This window comes from Ornithodoros turicata, chromosome 1, assembly GCF_037126465.1.
Source record: "Ornithodoros turicata isolate Travis chromosome 1, ASM3712646v1, whole genome shotgun sequence".
In the NCBI taxonomy this organism is placed as follows: Eukaryota; Metazoa; Arthropoda; class Arachnida; order Ixodida; family Argasidae; genus Ornithodoros; species Ornithodoros turicata.
In genome coordinates, this window is record NC_088201.1 from 206,459,966 (window position 1) to 206,486,745 (window position 26,780).

General features: G+C 45.2%; 1 protein-coding gene across 1 annotated transcript in view; it reads left to right on the forward strand.

The window, feature by feature from the left end:
- Nucleotides 1–5,411: 5,411 nt before the first annotated feature.
- The window catches only part of LOC135378997 (uncharacterized), a 355,209-nt gene continuing 333,840 nt past the window's right edge, over nucleotides 5,412–26,780 (forward strand). The window contains exon 1 of the mRNA XM_064612222.1: nucleotides 5,412–5,566. Coding sequence (XP_064468292.1) covers nucleotides 5,565–5,566 — 2 coding nt within the window. The 5' untranslated portion in view covers nucleotides 5,412–5,564. The remainder of the gene's footprint in view (nucleotides 5,567–26,780) is intronic.

Sequence of the window (26,780 nt, forward strand, 5' to 3'; positions counted from 1 at the left end):
ATTAAAGTTCCTTTTTGGTTTTCTTCCTATTTCCAATTCCATTTTTATCCGACGGCTGGCTAGCTTCCACATATGAGACAAAAACAAGGTAGCACATACTGAAAAAGAAAAAAAGAATTGTAGCTAAGCAGAAAATATTAACACGTTACTGGAGACACCGTTGTATATGCTTATCAAAGAAACATTCGTTTTGAAGGTTTTTTAGTAGAGTATTCGAACACAAATGGCGCATTGTCGTGCAGGCGATTTCGCGGAGCTCGTACAGGACAGAGCCTTATATTAAAAGGGAGTCTGGCCATTAATGCGTCATGCCTATACCTGAAGCTCCACCCACTTTTTCAGCTTTCCGACTAATGAAGTCTTGAAATATGGGGCGCTATCAATCAGCCTATCCTCACTATTTGCCCCCCTATCCAACATGGGCAGCGCCATTTTGGGTGGCAAGTGGATTGGATGGGATTGAAATGGATACCTCTCGCAATCTGCAAAAGTAGTGGATTGTTGGTGCAAATTTGATAAGCGCCACCTAGGGAGCGTAAGGCACGTCGGGAATTGTCGTCTGCTTCCGTCGTTGTACGGCTGCCGGCAGAACCACCTGCTGGGACGCATTCTGTTGTCGGTATGATTTTTAAACAAATCTACATGAATAGTTGGAATATAAGAGGCAAGAATGCTTATATCCATGAAATCCAGCTGTTAAATACAAGATTGTACAGCACAGCGCCGTTTTTGTTATGATTTCGCTGTGATCGCCGTGTTCACTAGGCCTAACACCGGCGACAAAACGTATTATTTTCAGTTAGATATCGATGGGTGAGCATAAGTTGAAACTGATTTCCGAAAAATTTATATTAGGATGTACATTTGCAGCGTAAAATCAGGTTAGTCTGTGAAAATTTTTTGGCACGAAATCCCCGCTTCACAGTGTTTGTTTTCGTCGCCATTTTGGGTGGCAGTATTATGTCATGGCGACCCCCTTGGTAAAAAACAAACCAATCAGAGGAGCGAAACTGTGATTGACAGGTCGAGCCTGTTTTGGTGACTCCTCCCAATGGCCAGACTCCCTTTTAATATACGGCTCTGGTACAGGAGGGGACGGGAGCGCCGCTGCGCGGGCAGCAGCTGACTCGAGGAATTGGGACTTCGTTTTCCAGCCGGCTTCGGTCTCCTTACTTCTCCTCCGTGATCCTGCTCTTCGTTTTTGGGGCGAGAGGACTTTTTTTTTTTTTTAGGCGCGATGTGGACAAGCTTTCGGTTGTCCCACCCTACAGTTGGCAATACAAGTGCCTGTGTCCTTCAGCGAGGCGGGCGTAACCTATTCTTCGTTATTGGGTTGCAGGTGCATTGCGTATTGGGTTGCTTCGATGCAGGTGGTTTTTGTAACTGTATGCAACGTGGATCAATGAGGTCTGCAGAAATGAAAAAGCAAAAAGCAGAGAGAACTAATATCAGTAGTGGATATTAAACCGGATATTGCTTTATTATTACACGGGCTCCCCGTTGGCGCAATCACAGAAATATTGGTCCAACATCTTCGCAAAATAGGCTTGTCAATATGGGCAGCCCATATTGGTCCAATATGGGACCTGGTTACACTTCTCATATTCGTCCAACATTGGCTATCTTAGCAGCCCATATGGGTTCAACATTGAATCAATATCGGCGCGCTGCTTGGGATGTTTTAATGCGCTTATCGCTTGTGATTTGAAAGCTGTCAGAGATGACACTCTCATTCCTCATAACAACCTAATTCGACTTTTTTTATTTACAACCGTATCCCTTCCATAAGTGCCACAGCGCCCGCGTGTCTTTCGCGGAGAGCCAACATTCGATCGTGCCCTACGGCCGTTCTACACTGCGTAGGGAAAAATATTCTTTCTACTGCACTTTTGTGTGTGCGCGCGTGTGTGTGTGTGTGTGTACGTACGTACGTACGTACGTACGTACAGAGCGTTTTCGGTAAACTTTTGTCGCATACTGTAGGTGTGTGTAGTTGAAGGTTTTGACACGGGGGCTGCATTATTCTATGTAAGCATGTGTATATGTGTGTATGCCTGTTACTTACGTATGTAGGCGTGCATACATATGCTCTGGTCTCCCTTCAAATCCGCGTATTGATCTTTCGCGGGGGAGGGAGGCGAAAGGGAGCTGGTCCTTCATATTTGGAGAAGGGCCCCTTGATAACGCGGTCGGCATCCGGGTGGCCCGTGTCTTTGAACGCGCGGCCAATAACAAGGTCGTCGGGGCACTACCGCTTGCTTGTTCCGGGAAGATATTTTCTTGATCATACATGCCTTTATTTGACTTTGGTCGCAAAAATCGTTATGTGGATGTGATTTCTCCATCGTCCTTCATTATTGTCTGTTGAGTACACTGTGAAAAGATTACGACTTATTTGATAAACCACATGGCTCATTAAGTCCTGTGGTTTTGCATGTCACAGGGGAAAATACTGTGACAATTGACATTTCTTTCATTTCAGAGTTATTTCACCGTCTTCAACTAGAAGGAGCTCTCTAAACCGATGTCTGTCTTCAATGTAGGTTACACTACAGATGTTTTTGGTAGCGCAGAATCGAATACAAGAGCCGTAATTTCGGAACGAAACTTGCTATGACATGTCGATGAGAATAAATTAACACAACGAATATTTGTAATTTTTCGCTTTACTTCCTATATCTGACGTATTTTGATAACCAGATAGAAATTATCTTCAGTATTAATTCTGTTCACAGGCAACTGCATTTGTCCATAACAAGCGGATCATGGATGATATCGTAAGAAAATATGAAACGTCGATGGAAGGGCTAAGCAACTTATCGACATATTTCTCTCACTGTAACAGAATTCGGTGAATTAATCTTAATTCCCAATCTTCCTAATCTCAATGAAATTATCAAGTAATGTGTTACAGAATATGTTACCAAGTATGATATAATATACATGTTGTTTACTTTTCCTCGTTACATAATTTTTATTTTTAAAAAGTAAAGGAGTAAACTAGTACATGAGGCATTTGATGTTCTGAGGCTGGAGCACATAGAATGGACAAATACATACAAAGCCTCAAGTGCCCGAGGAATGAATGATGGAACATGCCAGTCACTGAAAAGGTTAGCCTGCTGTAGGGCTGTTGGTAGAGCCCTGTACCGGTAATACAGAAGATGTCGGTTCGAGTCCTACAGCTGGCTAACCTTTTCGGTGTCTTCCATCTTTATTCATTCACTCCTCAGGCACTTGAGGCTCTGTATGCATTTGTCCTTTGTGTGTGTTCCAACCTCAGAATCTCAATTGCCTCATGTTCAACAGATTACGTTTTCCTCGGTCCTGTCCTAGGAATATGCCTATGAGTGAGAAAAATGTAAGAGTGAAAGGGGATCAGTCAGAGAGTGATTGGTTTGAACCTTCAGATAACGTGCTCCTGGATGTCGCTGGGGAATGTCGCTTGGATGTGACTTCCTTCTAGGTAATGACCGTTGTCATACGTTGTCATATACATCTACAAAAACGGCGTCAATTTTGCTTTGCCAGTTTATTTTTAATCAAGATATGTAACGAGTAAAAATAAGCACCCTGTACAATAATTGTATTAAAAGAGTTTGGAGACTTTCGTGCTTGTGGTTCATCACATCATGGACGCATCCTCCTGCGTACCAGAGTACAGAGCAAAATAATTATTCTTTGACATGCGGTGCTGAGATGCAAGCCCTCGGACGAACTGTCGAGCGAAGTGCAGGCAGCTCTCGGAGGACCCTTCACTCCCATTGGCAGCCGTACGCACGTGACTTCTCGTGCGCTGCCTCACTAGCGGTGGCCAGGGCTGTGTTGTCTTTGTTTCGGTATTCGCGGTGCCAATTTTCTTCGCTTCTATTACCCTCTTCGCTTTAACACATTGATTCGGTCCACATTGAAGTTGCGTGCCCGCACGCATTTTTGCTCGCATATGCGCAGAATATATGCATTGAACAGTCACTTTCAAATGATTTTGGAGAAATGCATGGTACGATCATTTGCATGACTGTGGTCCTACAGCCCAAGTTTGACCGTACAGGATGTAATTCGTTGCGCCGGACTCACTACCAGAACGTGTTGGTGGCCGAGCTAGGTGGGGTTGCCTGAGAAATTTCAGGGGGGGGGGGTTGCAAAAATGCAGGGAGGGTGTACACCCCCCTGAGGGGGTGTAGGGAAATCCCTGTGCCATTCCGTTCTCACATTAGCAGTTCGGCACAATCTAAATCTAAAGCATTCAAAACCCTCAAACTACCACAGGGGTGACACAAACCCGCCATTGTTGTAACTACCCTCAAGCGAGTGCTTATGGCAAAACTGCCATCTTGTCCTGGTCGCACGTCATAGAAAACGTCATTTTGAGGTCATGTGACATTATTTACATGTCGTTTTGCCGCTTACCGACATATTTTCGCCGTCATAACACCAAGAGATGACCGTATTTTGCCAGCGTAAACTATGCGGTGCTTCTTCCGCAACATGGTAGTCCATTTCACCTTAGTTTAAGTACATCGCATCGGCTCGGTAAGTCTTAACGCGCGGTCGTCATCACATCTTTGGAAGTTGTCAACAATACGGGGCTTTATGTGTAAAATTGCGCGTTTTACTGCGAGATTATCGGATAAAAATGATTACCGTGATCGAAAAACATCCAAAACGTCGTCCGGAAACAACAACCGCATTGTTTACAAACGGTTTGGCCGCCGATCACGGGCGCCGCCATCTTTAAGGTCACGTGTGCCTTGACGTTTGCTGTGACGTGCGACCAGGACCTGTCCAGGATGCATTGCGTTCGCCCAGCACGCTTTCGTCTATGGAGCAATACATTGGATGCCACCCCTGTGCAAACTACCCCTAGCGTCTGCGTGCACAACGGTTGCAGTCCGAGAGAACACGCGGGGCCGGACAAACGCGATGTCTCCTCTGTCGTTTTTCTTTCTCCTCCGTTCGACCGACCGTTAGGATACGCGCGCCTCAGTCAAGTGACTCTCGCCCAATCAGCGCGAAGGAAACTGACGCCAGTTCTTGGAGACCAATGAGCATCCAAATATTTATACGTATAGTGCGCAGCCAATCAGAGATCTTCCGAGCTCGCGCGCCGGTGGCGACAATATTTTCAAGGCGGTGCGTTTCGCTTTAGAGCCGGCGGCTGGACGTGATGTCTCCGCCGTCGCTTTTCTTCTTCCTCCGTTCGACCGACCGTTTGGATACTCGAGCCTCAATCAAATGACTCTCGCCCAATCAGCGCGAAGGAAACTGACGACAGTTCTTGGAGACCAATGTGCATTCAAATATTTATATATATAATGCGCAGCCAATCAGAGATCTTCCGAGCGTGCGCGCTGGTGGCGACAATATTTTGGAGGCGGTGCGTTTCTCTTTGGAGCCGGCGGCTGGTTATCTCCTTTTCCTGTACCAAGACAGCCTCCGAAAGGTTCTCCCCTCTCGGGCGTGTCAGAAATACGAGCCATTGCGCCTGCAGTGTGAAAGAGCCACGTCTGCCGTGTTCAGTTGCGCTACAGATACAAGGGCCTCCACCAAGGATTACCCGTAGAATGTAAGTAAATTATTCCATTTATAATTTTGCAAGATGTTGGGCAAAAATATTTTTGGTTATGTGGTGCACCTTGTGGTCCGAATTAGTGATGCGTCAATCGCGAATGATTCGATCACAGTGAACGAATCACCTTCTGGCTCGCCTTTCTGGCTCGCCTGACCAGGAATGGGCACAAATACACTTTTCGGGTATTTAAATATAAATACAAAATACTACATGTTTTCATGTATTTAAATACTGCCTATAAATACTTTATGATGAAAGTAATCAAGTACAAAATATAATTACATGAAGACAGTATTTAAATACTGTAACTACTTCCGTAAATACTTTGAGCCGTTCAGGCACATTATTCTTTTAAATTAGTGTATAAAAAGAGCTACCCGTGGATGCATGTCCGCTGCACACAATGCCCACATACGTATTTCTTTATTTTCCCGCCATGCAGTGTGATGATTTCAGCATCTTGCGTGGACCGACTTTCAATTGAACGGAAACGGCTCCTTTAGTCTCAGGAGCAGCGGGGGGGGGGGGAACTAGACAGGACGGACACGGGACAAAAACCGACGACGACTCAAAACCAGCTAAAGACACCAGGCTTTGTCAAGTGTCGCAAGGGGGTCACGAATCACATTTTTCCCAAATTGGTGTTCTCATTTCTCTCCCCGCTTCCAAGACTGAAGCAACCTGGGTGACGATACCCTCATTCGCACATTGTGCTGTTTTCTGGAAGGACGGAAATTCCCGAACACACGGGATGAGTGACCTGTAGCCTCTCACCAAGATACCCTTCATCGCTGTAGGCTAACAGTGTGGATCTCTAGAGAAGCCAACAAACACGGGAGAATGAGATATGTGTATTTAAGTGTATTTTAAATATAAATACGCCTAAAACGCTATTTAAATATAAATATAAATACATTTTTCTTACCTGTATTTAAATACGTATTTTAAATACATGTATTTATATTTTGAATACTATTTTAAATACAATGTATTTAAATACTGCCCATCCCTGGTCCTGGCCTGGCCTTCCATTGGTTTTCATGCCTGACTCCCGATACATTTTGAAGACATTTTGAATGGCACAATTGTAATGGTGCAATGGTACACATTTATTGATGCAAAGTATTGACTCAAAAGTTCATATATTTACCGTGCGTACAGCATGTTTCGTTCGTTGAATAAACTGCAACCAAACCAAGTTCGAACTTGCGAAACGCGTACACAGTCTCCTTGCGCAAGCGACCGTGCCACACGAGTACGTGCGATTTCACAAATGAGCATTTTCTTTTCATGCCAGCGGTGCACCGAAGGTTACACAGTCACGTGAAATACTTGTGCCGTTACGGATCCTGTCGTCTTAGTCACTGTATTTGAAAGTTCGATTGCGAAAGAGAGAGTTTATGGGTTTAATGGCAAGTTCGATTGCGCTCGACAGTGTTCTTCAGGCGTCAGCTCAACGCATCATTTCAGTTCCGAAACGGCTAGACCGTTCGTAGGTTGATACTTTATCGGGATAGAGTACATGGCCAGACTCACTATAACTCACGAGCAAACCCGCCAATAGAGGTGCTCTTTGATCGTTCTGGTCAACCTACATCGGCTAAACGCGGAGACGCTGCAACTAGAGATGTGCGCGGTTGCCGTTTTTGTCGGCGGCCGCGTTGCGTTGGGTCCATTTTGGGCCGGCGGCGGCGGTGTGAATCGACGTTCCGGCAGCATCATCGCCGGCGGCGGCGTTCAGCAAAGATCGGCGCCGTGCTCATACGGCTGTTAACCTTACCTCCCATTAACGAGCAACATTGTAGCGACATTGTAGTAACATTGTAGTGGCGAAGCAAGCGAGCTGGTGTCATACACCCAATGGTTCGAAATTGAAAGTGAACACTTCTAAAGGAGGTCCCTCAAATGCAACTAGTTCACTGTCTTCATATCTCACGAACTGCACCGTGAAGTCCAGCCCCGTTATGAATTTCTAATACAGGGTGTTCAAAATTAAGCTTTCACTAGCACTTTATAAATAGACGAACAAAAGAAAACTGGTGCTATTTTTACTGTTCCTTGCGTAAGAAACAGGTGCTACATAATTAGCAGCACCTGTTTCTTATACAAGTAGCGTAAAGTTATCATCCGGTTTCGTGTCACCGCTGTGTTTGCGTAGCGCTCGTGAAAGCTTAATTTTGAATACCCTGCGTGCATTGTCATGCAGTTTTACGCACAGTTGAATGATTAAAGCTTGCATAAATTAGTTTCCAAGCGCGAATTTACCTTCAGGTTTCAGACCACGCCGTCCAGTTGGACATCCCCTCCTAGACACCTTTCGAACCCTAATCCCACGCATTTCATGTCAGTGCTTCAATGTAACGACCTCTCCAGAATGATATATTGAAAGACAACAACAAATTAGTGCAACTCGGATTTATTGAAGGTAGAATGGCAGGTAGTAAGAAATTGCAAACAGCAAATGCAAAGCGTACACAAAACGTATTACGCAGAGCTCATGCTCCAGATCACCTATCAGTGTACACAAAATACAGGGGTCCCATTAAGTCGCACAATATACTCACGCATACTTGCAGTGCATACTTCTATGGACAGTTGTATGCACCTACCCGTAACTAATGTCAACCCCACACCCTAAACCGAAGATTTGAAAAACCCATCGTAGCTCTTCACATTCGTCTTCGCACGTAAGTCAACATCAAACTCAGCATCAAATTATTGCACGTCACTCAACATTACTGTCACCATCACATCATTGCTCATAATTCAACATAAAATTCAAATTCACATCACATCATTACCCATTATTCAACATCAAACTCATCATCACATCACATCATTGCCCATCATTCAACATCAAACTTAACATCACATCACATTATTGAATAACTCAACATCAAACTCAATATCACATCATATCATTGCCATTAATTCAACATCAACAGTGGGCCACTATACACTAGAGGCGCGTCGTCATCGTCGGCCCGTGGAAGACGACGACGACGACGCGCCTCTGCTGCCACGCGCTACGGCGCTGGCACGGCAGTTCTACCGGCACCGTCCTAGTGTGAGGCCACGTCCATCTGCCCGCTAGGACATTCCATCATCGCCGGTCAGGACTCATGTAGAGGAACACCACCTCCTCTACATTTGGTGACCCGAACAACGAACACCATGTTCGGCTAATTCGGCCACTCAACATCCTAAATTTTTAGTCGGCAAACCAGCAGCGAACCACCCTCTTGCAGGCAAGGCGCACCGGGTCCACTGTTCCACCGGGGACCCGCAGGGAGACCACAGTAAGCTGGCTTTCCGGCCTCCACCTGCTTCATGATGGTCCTCCCCGGCACTTCTCTGGCGGCAACCGGCATTCACGCTGTCGTACCGGTCGCGGTACTGTCGCCCACTCAGCAACTCAACACAATCAGCAACAAACAGCTCTCAACGATCACTCAACGCACTCCCTCAGCAACAAGCAACGCAGCAACTCAACGCCAGACAACGCACTCAAGCACCCAACCACTCAGCACTCACAACTCATCTCTGGAACCCGCCCGGACCGCAGCGCCCTTGTTCCCGCCATCCCGCTGCTGCATCAACAGCCACAATCGCAAGCCGTATCTCCAATCGTCCACCATCCACGAGTCGTCCTCATTCTCCTCTTCATGGTATCGACGCGGACCTCAACGGCAGGCACCGCTCCGCGTCTGAGGGGGGGAGTGATGTGGCGGCCCGTGGAAGACGACGACGACGACGCGCCTCTGCTGCCACGCGCTACGGCGCTGGCACGGCAGTTCTACCGGCGCCGTCCTAGTGTGAGGCCACGTCCATCTGCCCGCTAGGACATTCCATCATCGCCGGTCAGGACTCATGTAGAGGAACACCACCTCCTCTACACATTCCTAAAAATGAACTTCACCGCATAGCACGCTGCTAGCCAACCATCATTTCGAATGATATCCTTATCTGTCCTGATTTGTTGAAAACGGGGGGCGTACGCCTTTTTTGTGACAATTATGAACAGCATAAGTGTCACAGAAAAGGCGTACGCCCCCCGTTTTCAACAAATCAGGGATGATAACGATATCATTCGAGATGATGGTTGGCTAGGAGCGTGCTATGTGGTGAAGTTCTTTTCTAAGAGTGTACAGCCTGTGCTACACTCCTGAACCAGAGTCGACACTCTTTGTCCAGCAGGAGCGCAGACTGTACGTGTCAATGGCGCACAGAAAAAACAGTTGGTGGCTAAAAGGGTGATAATTGAAAAACTGAACATGTTAAGATTATAGATATCTTTATTTCTCATCAGTTACATACAATCTCTTCTGCAGTCTTCTGATGTCGAAGCATTGTTTTCCGAAAGGTATAGTGTCGGACATCATACATCGTTCCATGGATAATGTAGTCGTATAGGTGAAGTGTATGCCCTACGTGTTTCGGAATAAATACAAGTCAGTAAGGAGGTCTGCAACGCACTTGAGCTTAACTTACTTGATCTCTTTCAACATCTCCACGACGTATCTGTTGATTTTCTCACGTCTCGTGCGTGTTGGCTCATCTGTGTTGTTCACCGAAATTAATCCGTCAAAATTGTCTGCAATTAATAGTTTCCACATTAGTAACAGTGTCACTGGATCATCACATGTGATATCCTCTCCCTGGTGCAGATAGAGCATAGGATAATATGAATCAATATGGCAATAACCTCACTGCGCAGATAAATTTATAGGAACCCACATGCTAGGAATATTATCAAGCAAAAAGTGCACGAAACATAGCACTACAGGCACACAACTAAACTTCAATTCACGAAAACCAACGGCTTCCGTAGGTATCTTCCAAGATACACACAGAAACAGATATCACTAGGAAGGCACAATAAACAGTCACCGCACCGGGGCACCAAAACCACGACGGAAGGCGATTCCCAAGCGAGAGCCATCTAAGGGGGCGCTCTAAAAGTCACGTGATCCGCCGGTAGTGTGGAAACAGCGGGATGCGTGTCTGCGGTAGTGACCGCGTTTAGTCGTGTTTATGCGGCATTGCGCTGTTTTTAATTGCAAATCGTCATAAGCTACACTTGGAATGAACTTCCAGAACTAGCCGAAACATGAAAAGTTTATAATATTACGCTTATCTTGATAATCAAGCGGCGAAACGGAAAGCAAGCACCAGAAAAATTGGTGCACTATGAGACATGTTCGTAGCATTTCGCCGAAACGCACGTCCGAATGAAATAAAAGGGTAAGGTACTACACTCTAAATCTTTTCACACCTTTAAAGGTGTAACAACGTGCATGGCGCACGCCTTTTTAGGTGTAATTTTGGTAACATCATAATGGAGCACAGTTTCGCACAAATTTTCTTTACTCCAGTGTTGTCTATCTCCAAAAATTCAGTCTTGCAATATCTCAACATTGTTGAACCGTATTGTAGACACTTGCGCGTGCTCGATTATCGATAGCGATGCATATATGCATTAGCTCGTACCTACGATATCCAAGACATAATGAAAGCAAGATTTGCACTGACACTTGATCTTTAGTAATGCTTTCCAAATTTTGTAAAATATCATCCTGGAGATGCAATGTTACGCAACCAGGTTGAATGTTCATAGCGCACACCTTTAAAGGTGTGAAAAAGTTTACAGTGTACTTGGCCGACAGAAAACTGCAACAATATGGTGCGTTTGGCTTCCCGTCCAGATCCGAAACGTTGTTTTCAGGAACGAAATATTGTGCCGTGAAGAAATTACCCACGAATGCTCGACAAGCCCCCATCAAAAAGCCGGCCTGACAAAATCATCATTGCGCTGCACTGTCAAATATGCTTTTGGGCGATTTCGTTTATTGTGCTATCGATCTTCGTAGTGCTTTGCCGTTATCGCAGGATACAGATTAGGTGTCACACCTGAAGAAATGTGTATCACATCAGTCACATATCTCCAGCTAGTTATGTAGGAATAAATGTGTTATACTGCTGTATGGTTTCAACTGTAGAGTAGTGCATGGACATAGACATCACACTGTACAATATAACAATAACCATAATAATGAAACAAACAAACACGAATACATACAAGTTCCTGCTGGCGTCCGGAACGCAACCACTACGCACACACAAGATAGCAACATATATGATCACTGATGACAGCGTTCAATGTATGCAATATGCAGCTCCTTGAGGACTGTCACTGTAGTGCTAAAGGGGGCGATCAAGCTTGCACCTCACACAATTGCAGACCTGTCGTTATTCGTTTAAATGAAAAGGGATGAAAACTGTTAACACATTACCATTCGAAAGTTTATCTGTATTGAATAACTATGTACTAGCTGCTGATGTCCACGATCCTCAAATGAATTGTTACACGTTGCGCTCATTCTATGACGCCCCGCTTTTTATCTTTCAATTCAGTTCGCACTTTACGGTGCCCATGAGCAACCGGATTGGTCTCAGTAATTCGGCACTACACCAAATAATTCTAATCAAACATAATACACTGACGGTAACCAACTACGACAAACGAATAATTGTGACACGGCGCTCAAGGCCGATAAGAAAGCTGTTTTTACACACAAAAGTATCCGCACCTTTAAGCTGGTGTGGGCATCGATAGGAAAATTGGAAGGCAAAATCGTCCGTAACAGCACTTCACCAGGCGCGCACCTTTCTAGCGTGCATAAATTTAAACAGGAACATACTTATTACGAATTCAATGTTCATTTGACTCTGTCTAGCCACGCTTCAGGACAGGCAACATTCATGCGGCTGTCCCTCCGCTGAACACCATTATCGAGCTCAACTAAACGTGCGTTGGCAAGCTGGCGAACGGCGTTGCATCCACACTACGCAGTTCGCTCCGCCGCCGCGGGAGGGGCGCCACCGTTCGGGCTCGTCCCCAATAACGGCTCTCCCCGCGCTATATCAAGAAAGAAGAAAGTCGCGCTAAGACGGGACCAAAGCTATCGCAAAGGGGATGTTTTCCCCGTCAAAATAAGTCCTCGATCACATTCCTACGCCAATAAACAACCGATATCGAGAAAAATGCCACTAGTCCCGTGAATATAAGAAACCACTCTTGCCATGTTGTGCTAACTCGAGAACGGAGATGGATAGAAAGACATCGCAAGTTTCGGCTTCCAGAATACAGCAACTCGTTTGTAGGTGGTTCACATCCCCCGCATGGTTCAAGCTTAAAAACAGGGACAAAAACTGCAGAATGGCGGTTAGCCTAAGGAATTTCAAGAATAACGTCATAACCAGTGGTGTGATTTGGAAAGTTGTAGCGCAAAGAACGGAGCACGCCCATCAAAAAGTTCGAGTAAATTGGACGTAAGGTACGCGAGTTACGGCACAAACTGGAGGGAAGCGTCCGCGGCCGCCTTACCCAGACTAAGCGTCGCCAATACGTTGTGCAAGTGAGTCTCTGCGCATGAGAGGAGGCCGTGAGAGGGAAGAGGGAGGGTGCCGCCCTAGCCAATGGGGCTTCCCGAGTGGAGTAACCTAGAGAGGAGATATGCGCGGAACGCTCGGTTACTTGCAGAGCGTGGGTTTCCCTCAGATGTGTAATAGGCGTATGCCGGCACAGTTCCCCTGAAGTCGGCCCATGGACGCAGCTATCCTCCCCCCGAGCGGATTCCGCTCGGTCTTCCACTTCACCCTTTCCTCTCCTCCTCTCCACCACCTTTCCCTTCCCGAGAAACATGCCGCCTAATCAGGCAGGCAGACCTCTCGGGTTCCTCCCAACGACACTCCTCCTCCTCCTCCTCACTTGCAGAGCGTATTGCAAAGCCCTCATACTCCAAAGTCCATATCTGTAGAACGGAACGTTGCGCGCCTACGGGATTTATTTATTTATGGAAATACCTCAAATTACCCCGATGGGGCGTTGCATGAGGGAGGGAGTTACAGAGCAAAAAGAAAAGCAACGAGACAAACAACAAGCAAGAAAAACTCGCGTATATTTGTAGCTAGATACTCTCATGAACTACAAGCAAGATGAAACGCGTATATATCACACTGCTAGGCACACTGATAAATAAAGAACAAGATAACACGATATTTACAGCTAGACACACACGTAAAATGATAGATGAACAGATATATACTTAGAGTGAGACATAATGAATACATGTAAAATAATATGCATGAACTGTACTGTAACTTAAATCTGGAGAAAATGCAAAAGTTCACGTTTGAAAGCGGTTATATCACGAGTGATGACTAGCGGCAATGGAAGAATGGATTAAAATGGATTAAAACGGTTGAAAAGAGCATATCGAGACCTTCAAAACTATATCAGACACGACCATGAAGCTGCAACAGAATCTGTTTTAGGAGCAACTGCCGTCAGTCCCATGTATTAGGAGAAGTGTAAACAGGGAAACCGGTAACTCGAGAACCGCAAGGTTAGAGAGCCCAAGTAAATTTTGTCACGCTCACCTCTTCGAAACGAGTACGCTGCGGAAAGATGAACGTCTTCCGACGCGTATATCCTTCCGAAAGAGGGCCCCAATAATTTGGCAAAACGGAGTTCCAAAAGCCTCTCTGCCCGTCTCTGAACGACAGAACGTTTTTATGCTTGTGCGTGGCTGGTTATGACGCAAAGCCGATGAAAAATGGTCCCTTTCATGTGGGAATTTCTAAAATTGTGCGATTCTGCTAAATTCCGTGTCAAACATGGAATTTCGCGACCAGCCGGGATGCTGGAATCAATATGGGACACCACATACTCGACAAACTAAAAACCCATCCCTGTGTATAACAGAAGGGGCTTGTTGGTCGAAGAGAAAAGAAAGGTAGTGGAAGTTTGAAGGTTGGATCACTGATTTACAGCAGTGTAGACAATTCTGTGATTGTTACGGACTGTTTCTTATTCATTTATTCATATTACTGATGCGCTGGTGGTCACGCAAGGTGCCGAATTTTCGCTTGTGTATTTTGGACATTTGCAGTGATATTAATCGTCAGTCTGCTAATCACGTTTACTATAATACGTTTTTAATCAGTGTATTAATTCCCTTACAATGATTGACAAATGGTAAAGTGTTTGTGATGGCTTCAAAGTTATCAACAAAAAATTATCCCCAACAACAGTGCGGATGTGCATCATTGTTACCTCGTACACCTTTTTTACACCAAAAAGGTGTAAACGGGCTGTGCAGAAGGTGTTCGAAAACTCTAACACCAATTTAACAGCCTTCAAACGGTGTTCCTTTTCTTAGAAAGTGTAATAAGGAAGTAAAAAAGGAGCATATACAAGTTTACACCCTATTTACACCCCAAATACACCCAAAAGGGAGTTTTTCAGTTTACAGTGGCAGCGTGCTATGCTGTGAAATTGTCTTTGCTCCTCCCCTTCGTGGGGTTGCGGTTCCCTACCGAGGGATCAATCTGGTTTACACTTCGCAAAATAAACTTCGAGAATAACTCCTCAAAATCAATCACGAAAAAGATTCACGTTGTAAAGACAAAGCCGTAAAAATCAACTTTTTCGACGTAAAAGCATCAGGTTCAAGCTTTTAAAATATATGTACCCACTAATACGCGAGAAACATTGTGCCTCTCGAGTTTCCAAGCAGAAAAAGATCTCCAACCTTCGAAAAAAAAAAAAAAAGATAGATGGAGGAAGGAAGAAAGTGCACCAAGGACATCGAACTTGAAACACCAAATTTTATTGGCGTGCACATACCTTTAAATTGCTTTCAGTACATCATTGTTTGCCGAATGGAAGGAAGAGATCGCGAAGACGATTTTAATTCTGGTGTCCGGTGTGGGTATGAAGCTCATATCTACTGGATTTGGGGCATTTTAGCTTGGGTAGAATACCTGGTGTAACGTTACGAGCAGCATGCTCGTGCTGAAGTAAATTGAAACTCCTAAGCATGGAACTGAACATCAAGATCAGGTGTCAGTGTTGGACGTCACTAAAACGTCGCCATTAACCTAACTGGCACTCATTGAGGACAGTAGCGTTAGAACCTTTGGAAGTACACCGTGTCCCTGTAGCGCTTTACCAGTACGCAGATAAAACTTTCTCAGTCCCAGCCTATGCGGCGCCACATATAGAAATTCCCACATATTCCGAAAAGATCTCTTCCGAAAACTCTACAGAGCTTCAAACATATAATTCCCTCCACGCCGTATAAATGTGGCTTTTCAGCACATAATTTGCTTCTTTTGGAGTAGGTCCCACCTATGACACGAAAACGAGGAACAGAAACTGCAGAACAGGATTGGGGGTAGCTGACCAGAAAATATTAACTCATTACTGGGGAGACCGTTCTTAATGTTTATTAAACAAACGCTGGTTTTGAACGCTTCTTCGAGTATTCGAGGACAAACAGCGCATTACATTGCAGGAGATTTCGCGGGGTTAGTACGAGTGGGAACGCGAGTGCTTCGCCGCGGCCAACAATAGACTGAGGAAATGGGACGTCATTCGTCAGCCGAGTTCAGTCTCCTTACTTCTCCTCCGTGAACGTGGAAAGTTGAGTTGTCGAGTTCTAGTGAACGGTGCAATGGGATTGCCACGTATGTTAACTGTTTCAAACAATGCGTATGATCTGCGAGAAGTTGTTACATGTAACGACGTACTGAATTGGTCATTTCCCACGCTTCAACGTTCAATCTTGCCGTGCTGTTTTGGCATTTGTGCAACACGGGTATACATACCATTTTCTGTAGTTTCAGTCAATATGGGGTGTACACCGACAATATCGGGACAATATTGCTAGGATTTTCCCAATATTGGCTCAAACTGTGCAATATGGGGCCTTATTGCCAATATTGGGAAAATCTTGGCGAAACGGGCCTCATATTGGACCCGTATCGCCAATGACCACCCAAAATGGACCCAATATTGTGGGATGCTTGGGTATACAGGGTGTCCACGCTAAGTGTGAACAGATTCTTTAAAAATATATCAGTCACTTTTTCCGAGATGAAATCAATTGCAATATAGCATATGCTGAAGGGCACTCCCAAGGGGGGCATTAACAGACTGCTATGGCAATGTCTTAATTAACTTTCAATAATTAACTTTTTAATTATAAAAGCTACGAAGAACATCTGATGAGAACATCTGAACATGAGAACATCTGGTCGGTCACCAGATACCAAAACCGTTTTCAGAACAAAAATCCGTTCGGTAGATCGTCCGCAAAAAATTCGTGAAGGAACGCCTTTTTTTTCTTTATTTGGTTTATTGCGCATCTTCAAAGAAGCGACTTTTCTTTACCCCCAGTGTGAGAGAGTGACATTACACATACATATCGTACATGTTTATATTCCAACATATGTATGGATTGGATCGGAAAAGGGAAGAAAAATATGGAAAAATATGTAGGGTATATGTATATGTATACGGTGATTCAACGAGTCGCTTTCTTTATTCGTATCCAATTCCGTTTTAAAATGAGTATTCACACATAACATGTTTTTGTTTCTTGACTAGGTGGTCACTGCGGGCGACCAGGGTCAGTTTTGGTGCATTTAGTGCGTTGTTTCTTGAACTAAAGTGGCCTGTACATTAATGGGGCTCCCGATACGCAAAGCGTCACACTGCAAGACATATTGGGGGGGGGGAGTAATGGAAGGATAGGCTCGCCGTTGTTGGCCACATAGAAGTGGGCATCATCACGAATATCGCAAAAAAACAACACAAAACAAAACCCAAAGAAAGGACGGACGGATGGAGGATGGGGATGCGGTGAGGGTGCACGAGTTCGTCGGGGAGAGCAAAGTATTTGATGGGTTGTTGAGTAAGGCCTGCCTTCTGCAGAAACGGAATGAGGTTTCTTGCTGTGGCGGAGCGTTCGGCAGAAGAACCAATGGGGTATAGGATGTCCGTTAGCGTGCCCAAGGTGGAGTGAGGGAGATGGGCTACGCGCGCAGAATGGTATGCTCGGCAGTCTCGCAGTATGTGTTCGATTGCTTCGGGTTGTTGACAGTGGCCACAGCAGGCGTCACCCCTAGAGCCGATCTTCAATAACTAAGAGTTGCTGAACGCACACCCAGTGCGGAGCCTGTGGAGTATGGTCTGTATGCTTCGAGGAAGGCTTTTCATGGGAAGAGAGGGGCGATGATGGTGCATGATGTCCCGTATCCCAGGGTGGCAAAATTCAACAAGCTGCTCGACGGCCATCTGCCTGTCGGTGTCTTCCGCAGTTGGCAAAATACTGCTGCAGCATTGGTGCGCCGAGGACGCCAGCTGGTCCTCCCTTTCGTTGCCGCCGACACCGGCGTGGGACGGGATCCACTGGAAGACGGTATCACCTCCGGTTTGTTTATGCTGAGCGCACGATCTTCTGAGCTTCGCGCTAAGATATTGTCACACATGGGGTTCATCACGTCCCATAGAGCGCTTTTTGAGTCTATGAGTAGGACTGCCCTGGCGAACCCTCGCACTTGGACTGCAGCAGCTGCATGCAGGAGAGCCAGGAGGTCAGCAGCCGTGGAGGATATCGGGTAACGCGATGATCTCCCCAGGCGACGTTCGCTGATATGATTGAAAGGCAAAAGTAGCACTTTCGGTACGGTCGTCAATAGAGCTATCAGTGAATACTAGAGTATGTGAGTAGTAAACGTCAGTTAAAGGTTCTCAGTCGCCGTTCAAGCGACCAGGGGGATACATTCCCTCTTTTTATGAATACCCGGAACGTGGAGCGTTACACCCGCTACAAACTCCCGCCGTGGCACCGAAGGTAACACAGCAGGATGTTGAGGCGATCGCTCAATGTGGGCCAGGCCGCCAGTAGCGTATTCGCTGGCAAAGCGGTCGAGGGACGTGTATGAGGGCAGCAAAAAGGTAGTGCTTGCTTCCGGACGTGGCCAAGTTGTGTAAGTAGCGGAGCCCCCTAAGATCGGAACGAGCTTTTTGCTTGGCTTCCAGGTAAGCCTGGGTAATTCCAGAGAAGCTGGGTATTCCAAGCGCCGTTCTTATCCCTGCCCGATGGAGCCGATTAAGAGCCTGCCATTGTGAAGGTCGCAGGTCTACGTACTGTGACACGTACAGGATACGCGAGAGAATTAGGGCTTTGTGTAGCGTGAGCAGCGAACTTGAACTGCAGCCCCATGACTTGCCACTGATCCTTCGGAGTAAATTAAGAGTCTTCTTGCCTTTACTTACCGTTTGGTTCACTAGCTTAGACCAACGTAAAGAGCTGTCAGTGGTGACGCCAAGATAACGGCAAACCTCAAATCTTGGGATGGGAGTGCTGTTGATGGAAAGATAAGGAAAACACTTGCCCACATACTTTCGGCGGGGAATGCAAACCAAGCAATGCGCCTTTTGTGGAGATACAACTAGCCCCCTTTCAAGAAGTGCTGCACTGAGGCCGTTCAGTGCAATTTCGGTGGTGTCAGGAAGCTTCTCCTTGTCGTCTCCCACAACGCAGAGACACATATCGTCCGCGTAGATGGTAAGCTGAAGGATTTACGGGGATGGGCGAATCCTGCGGTGGACTCCGGCCATGATCAGGTTGAATAGAGTGGGCAAAAGAACACTGCCCTGTGGGTCCCCACGTTCGAACTTTTTCTTGGAGCTCATGCGCCCATTGACACACACATCAAACGGACGGGGAGAAACTCCCAGGGGTATCTCAGCAGGCGGCACTCGATACAAGCATCTTGTATCGCAGCCAAACATGCCGCGTGGGTTACAGAGTCATAGGCCTGCTTTACATCAAGGAACAATGCGAGGGCAAATGCATTTGACTCCCTCGCCTCTTTGAGCGGTGTAGTCATTTCTGCAATTCTGCTAGACATACTGAAATATATTTTTGCCTGTCAATCCGCCACTTGACAAAAACAGAAAACAAAAGAACGCGGCGCACGTCACCCTCTCCCTTGTGCTTCACACCGGGTATCGAACTAACTGGAAAACAGACTCCACATCGCCGCAGCTGCACGCCATGCCTGTGGAATAAGTCTCTTATGGCTGTACGAATTATCATGCGCGGGACACGCATTTTTAATACCTCCTTGTGATATGTTATACCCCCCCCCCAAAAAAAAACAAAAAAAAAAACGCGAATCGTGGTTTCGGGCTGTTAAAAGAGAGGAAGAATTACGAGTCATGATGGGCATTTCCAACCATCCAGGAAACATAAATGGGGAAAAATGCCAGGGAAAATGTGGAGAAAATAAAAACCAGGAAAAATAAATGTGGCCTAGCACGACACAGGGAGGGTACTAAGCAACTATGCACGTATTATCTTATCGTAATGTTATATGTGAAGTGACCTGATGATGAGCAAAGTAATAAAACTTAATCAGTTACGAGAATAGCATCTGGGAAAATGTTTGTTGCACTATATGGATTTACTAAATTTATTATATTCAAGGACTATACACATTATATACATCGTGTACCTACGGTACATTAGTATATATTAACACTATACAAGGTGTCCCAGAAAACGTGTCATTGAACTTAAAAAAAAAAAAAGAAACTACGCCACCTAGAATCATGCTGTCAACGGCATTTGTTCTTACTAAGTTTTTGCCACCTCCTGATGTGCATGTCTTGTAACCTAAGCTTAATTATGTAATTTTTGCGAATTGAACTGGAAAACTTGTCAAGTAAAGATCACTTTTTTACCCCACCAATGTCAAGAGCGTGCTGAATTTACTCAAATTCACGATAATTGACAGGAATATTGAGGAGCTATCGTACCGGAAAAATAGCCCAAAAAAGCATGCTCTACGGAGCTACCACAGGATAGCGCGCGACGAATTTTTCAGCGAAATCTCAGTGAAACGTCTGCATTAAATAAGGCTTGTTTTTATTCAACTAGAATTGAAAATATTTTGCAATACTGTAGGCTAGGCTATGTGGTTCTTATTCATACAGTATGAGTATTTTCGAGGGCCAAGATATTCCGCTTGGCACGGCCTCGAAACATAGATAATGCTTGATGCTATTGTCTTCCATATCAGTCAAAGTTGTTTTAGCGAATAAAAGCCACATTTTAGCGACCTTTATGCTTAGCAGGGTGGACGCCCTTCCACAGCATGTTGCTTAGTTTACTAAGCAATTTTTTATAATGTTGGTGTTTGCATTTTCTTATCCAGGTTAGTCTCAGTTCACTGTTGCCAATTTCTCTGGCGTGACTACATTTTTAGCGGCCTATTTTCCAATCAGAGTACCATAAAACATTTATGTACAGCAGTTTATTTTGCAACAGAGATATCAACCACAGACTTTTTCTAACGAAAGGGAATGAGCTGGTAAACAGTTACAGAATTTATTGCAGAATTCTAACAGTTGGTTACAGAATTAACGTCATGTGGCAGTGTGAAACACATAAAAAAGAACTTGTATCGCCGATTTCTTCAACGTGATCCGCCATGTGGGCTTAGGAGGCAAAGACATTTCGGCGGAACATTCTGCTGCAGACTATCTCGCACCCTCCCTAAAAAAAGAGAGAAAAGAAAGAAAAATATAAAAAATAATGGAAAATGTGCTCTTACCTAACCTGAGCTAACAATACCGAGGTGCGCTAAGCTGACTATGTAGATAGATGCTTACTACATTTCACAAGTTGGCAACCTCCAAATCCGTTGGGCTGAGCAAGAGCAAGCCGCGGCTCTCCTGCATGCTTTAGAAGAGCTTGAGGTTGTGTTATTCGAAAGCATATAACAAACGGTTCTACACCACCCAATCTTGTTACTCTTATGTTTTTAGCTTCACTGTATAACCCTCTTTCACTCGGATATGCGGTATTTAGCTTTCAAACGGTTTCACTATTTTTCAGAACCCAGTTACCCTGATAACGAACTACACACTCGAGGAATTCTCGAGGAATGCAGGCTTGACCACCAGGTACGTGCAACTTTAACTGAGGATTGCTTGCTGCACAGCAAGTAACAACACCTAGGTGCTAATAGCACCCGATTTCTTCCCGAATTCCAGAGAAAACAGAAACATATTGTTTTCCCAATTCCTCTTCCTGAATACACGTTGCAATTTCGAGCAAATCGAAATTTCAAACGTCCGCCATTTTGAGCACAGAATGACTCCGAGCGTTCGAAAATTCCCGGCGAAGGGGGGCTACTTCAGGGTCAAGTGATGCTACGTCACCCCAAACTCGCGAGTTACTCAGGTTGAATAAAAAAACGTGCCCATGTAGCCTGAGATTATTACCGCGAGGTCTCTCCCTTTTCCTTTCCTCTTGTTTTTTGCAGTGTTCTGTCTATCAACTCGGCAGGGGCATATCCTCCTCTCATCGCATTTTTCAGGCCGTTTTCGTGCGCCGTTGAAATGCGCGAGTAAGAAGAAGCCCATTTTCACTTTCTTTTCTTTTTTTTTTTTTTTTTTTGCACTTGCTGTAGCATTAGAGATTTCGGTTTCCGCTGTATTCGACTAAGTTCGCCACGGGCTTCCCGATTCTGTAAAGAAAACGTCATGCTGAATAGGCACATTTCAGAGTTCAATTAAGAAATTTCAATTGATTGCAATTGAAATTCGACGAAAGTATTTTTAAGCCAGCAAACTTAACTGCCGCATGCCGTTGACCGCATATTTTCCCGTCCTACCGTTTTCTTATAAACCCCAAATGACACTCTTCGTCCCGCACCCTGTATATCAACAGATCTCAGATCCATCATCAAGAAGCGTTATCTCACACTAATGTTGTTATGTAACGTAATGTATCGAACGGAACTATGCACCTCTTACGAAACAGTGCTTTTGCACAGTTTGGTGTTGGTACTTTAGTGTTTGTACAGATTGCTGTTGTTATTCCTTTCTCCCTCTATCTCCCTTTTAATCAACGAATGGAACCGCACCATGTTAACTGAGTTTGTCAGTTTTATAGTTTTTAATAATTGGGATGGGGGGAGTTACGTCACGATACAACTGAGATCATGAGCGACGCCACGGCGCTCGGTCTGTGGACTGCTTTTGCCCACTTGAGGGTTTTTTAACGTGAGACGAAAGCTCATCACACAGCACCTCGTATTTAACGTCCCTCGAAGAAGGCGCCGTGTCTAAGCAACTTGTACCCTTCCACCGAATTGTTTACGTCCTCGGTCGCGTTCGAAACCGCGATCTCGGGACTAGAAGGCGAACATATGCTACCGACAGAGCCACCTAGGTCAGTGGGTGTTATTGTGACACTTGTGTCTGAGTGCTATTATGCCGTGATTTACTTCCATATGCCCTACCTAACTGCAATGTATTCTGGGTAAGGTTGTCAACTGGGATTCCTGAAATCCCAGGATTTGTTCCGGAAAATCTCGGGAATCGAGGCACTAGAAAAAAGCACGACAATTTCCTTCTTGCAGTGCTCCGAACCTCTAAAAATTACGGCTTGCCTGAGTTGAGCGTGTGTCAACTTTGTCAGCGCCAATATTAGCTCTACATTCATGTTGGCCAATGACGAGCTCCTTGAGCGATGACGTCGCTTTGGAGCTGTTTTGCTTCCGCATTTCACGGAACCGCAAAGTCTGTCAATCAAAATGTCTGGTAATTTTTTGTTCAGTCAGTTGATCGAACTTGTTCCTCCGCATGCCGTCAAATCTCAGAGGTTACAAGTTGGGAGAGACCAGAAACGACCTACTAACTTCCGCTAAGCTATGGCGCAAGAGCGGCTTTGCAAGTGTGAACCTTCGAATAACAGTTGGCGCTTTCCGCGCTGTTTTCCAGCGTTATGTCAGCGCACTGCTATATGTCAGAACAGGCCTTCATCCCTCCGTAAGGAAATGACACTTTTAGTGTGGGAGGTGGCAGAGGAACGCTGTTTGCACGTACAGTACAGATAGTTTCTGACTTTCGTTTCAGAAGCTGAACGGACATTGAGTTTGGCAGCCAGTATCTTCACAAAAGTTCGCTACGGGGGGGGGGGGGGCACCAGCCTCGACGCTATGTGACCTTTCTCATGTCGTGTTTTAATCATTGTACAATGTGATAAGGACGATGTGACGGTGTTATAAGCCGTTTAGAGTTTCGCTTCCTTCCATTCGTTTTTCCTTCGTTTGGGTGATTTCACGTCGGATCAGGCACGGTGGTCCGGTTGACCTGTCCAAGTTCTTTCAAACATACGTTAAAGCCTTGTCCCTAGGAGGCATATTGGCGCTGAAAGTAGTTGAAAATAATTAGTGGTTATTTTTTTAAATGAATTATCATTCAGATGTGGGCGTTTCGACCACTGCGCTTCCTACGCAGTTTGGGGCCACATATCCTCACAACTATTCGACATATTCAGCTGAATGTTTTTCCACTTATTATCTTGGTTGGGTAACATTGCATCAAAAGTTCCGCAGACCCCAAGGTTTGCCTTTGAGGAGATAAAAAATCGCAAAGTTGCCTCCTTCATAAAATATGGTATGTTTCGGGAACCTCAGAACTCGTCACCCGGTAAGTCCCCAAAGTAATCTACAGCATTGTGTTCGCCTCGAAATGCCCTTTCTTGTCATAGCGAGAACACCGTATTGAGATTTAGGGCAACGCCCCCAGCAGTCTTTTTGTGAGGGCTGTCTACGGAAAATTCGTCAATTCGACAGCGCGCATCCCATATATGCCCACTCGTGAAATTGTTAATTTTACTCAGAAACACCCTTTATGACGGCAAAAGGGCAACGGTGCAGGCCAGCTGGTACATGGTGAAAAAATGAAACCCGAGAAAGGGACAGAGGAGGGACGACACAACACGTTCTCGACGTTCGAGAACGTGTCGTGTCGTCCCTCCTCTGTCCCTTTCTCGGGTTCCATTTTTTCTTCATGACGACTCAAAGCAGCACACGAAAAAAAAAAAAATATCTTCAGAGATGGTCGAATTTACGCTGCGAACGACGTTGAGTTACGAATGTAACCCCGACCATCTCTGAAGCAATTTTTTTGTTGTGCTGTTTTAAGTCGCCATGAAGCACGTTTGTGAGTAATGTGAACGATGTCACGAGTGGGATGAGGCAAATGTTCGCGGGACCTTGAAATCGCGGTACCGCGGTGCGTTGACCCTGTACCAGACGTCTTAGAGGCCTTCCACCTCAAATATCCTGGAAGAAGTTAACAAAAGGTGCCACAACTGGGTATTAAGCCGCTGCATTTGTCTTTCTTTTCAGTCCTTCTGACTGAGAGGGCTGATGTTAAGGGGTCCTTACTCTTACTCGGTTGGTGTCCGGGTTATTCCCGAATTGCCCTGTCCCTCGTCATTCCTGTGACCTCATCTACACTGTAAACTTTTTCACACCTTTAAAGGTGTGCGCTATGCACGTTCAACCTGGTTGCGTAACATTGCATCTCCAGGACGATATTTTACAAAATTCGGAAAGCAATACTAAAGATCAAGTGTCAGTGCAAATATTGCTTTCATTATGTCTTGGATATCCTAGGTACGAGCTAATGCATATATGCATCGCTACCGATAATTGAGCATGCGCAAGTGTCTACAATACGGTTCAACAATGTTGAGATATTGCAAGACTGAATTTTTGGAGATAGACAACACTCGAGTAAAGAAAATTTGTGCGAAACCGTGCTCCTTTATGATGTTACCAAAATTACACCGAAAAAGGCGTACGCCATGCACGAGATTACACCTTTAGAGGTGTGAAAAGATTTAGAGTGTAGCAGGTACGACTGCCATTCAACGCAGCGTAACAGCGTAAGACATCCCGTACATAGGTCGCCTCAGCTTCCTGGGTAACATTTCTTACATACTTCGTTCGAATATTTCGCTTAATTTTAAATATCGCAGAAATTACTACTTATACAGTGTATTTTTACAGAGGAGGTACATCTACATATATTCTTAGAGCACTCAACCGTGCCACACTGCACGCTCTACTTCGTGTCGGAACCTTATCGAATTATAGGGAACCTCTCATGTGCTTTAATAACACTGGAATAAAGTGATCTACCCCGCCTTTTCTCCCCCACCCCCCACCCCCACAAGAGCTTCGCACCAGTGTTGCGGATTTAACGAGTCAAATCAGATTTAAGTCAAATCCATGTTTTTCGAAACACCGCAAATCAAATCCCAATCAAGTTCGTATTTAAACTTGAGGCAACAAATCAAATCACTTTAAACCCGGACTTGTTTTTGGTGTGCTAAATCAAATCCGGTTTTAAATCCGGATTTATCAAATCCTTCAACAAATCCGGGGGCTAAAGGTCCCGAAATAACTGTAGCATGCATCTGACCATGTCTACAAGGTATACAATTACTGCATGCATTCGCTGGAAAGGACCCGTGACATGGTACAAACACATATAAACGCAACCGGCAGCGGAGAGTATGAACAGCCAACAGAGCGATGCGAAGGTTGAAGCTGACATTTTATTTTCACGTGGATATCGGAGTAACATTTGTCAAATACGTCTACTGGCACATATGATAAAGCCACCTGTCGGGAATTATGTTACGTTAAATGTGATGGCTGCGTGCTGCACGCCGCGGTTGTGTTATAACAAACTCAATAGTACATCTGCACAACACGCCCAACGCGCTTATTCACTCAGGTTCTTGTTTAGAAAGACCAGCTGCTCCAATGGAGCTGGATGCAGTCTGTTTCTTTTCGCGGTCTTCATCAGGCTGGCTGCAGAGAACACTCGTTCAATTGCCCATGAACTTGCACGTACTGCAAATACATGTTTAGCTAACTTCCGGAAGCAGCAGGTAGCGGGCCGCTGCGGACATCCAATAGAAAGGGGAATACACTCGCTTAAATAGAGGACTATTTCGTCGTTCGTTCTTGCGGTACAAGTTCTGCGGTGGCATCATGCTGACCACAAGCAAGCCACTATGAAAAAGGGCAACCAACATTCACATTCCTGTTCCTGGACACAATGACCTCATACGACTGGTTCTCATGTGCACATTTCAGGACTTATTTTAGCAATCTCTGGGACATCAGAACGCAACATCAGTCGCAGTTCAGAACCAACAAAACAGACAAAATGCGTGCATGGTAGTCCTTTTCTCGAACGTACTTTCCTGAGCTCGGCGACCCAAATGTGCGCTTTCTAAGAAATCATAGAGACCTGTGATACTGTTGTGAATTAAACGTCGAACTGTCCATGTGATTATGTGTGAGAGTATTGCATCACGTACCCTTAGTGCTCGGAAGGAAAGATGTATACAGGGTGTCACAGGCGGTCACCAGATACCAAAGCCGTTCTCAGAACAAAAATCAGTTGGATAGATCATCCGCAAAAAATTCGTGAAGGAACGCCATTTTTTTTTAAATTTTATTCATTGCGCAT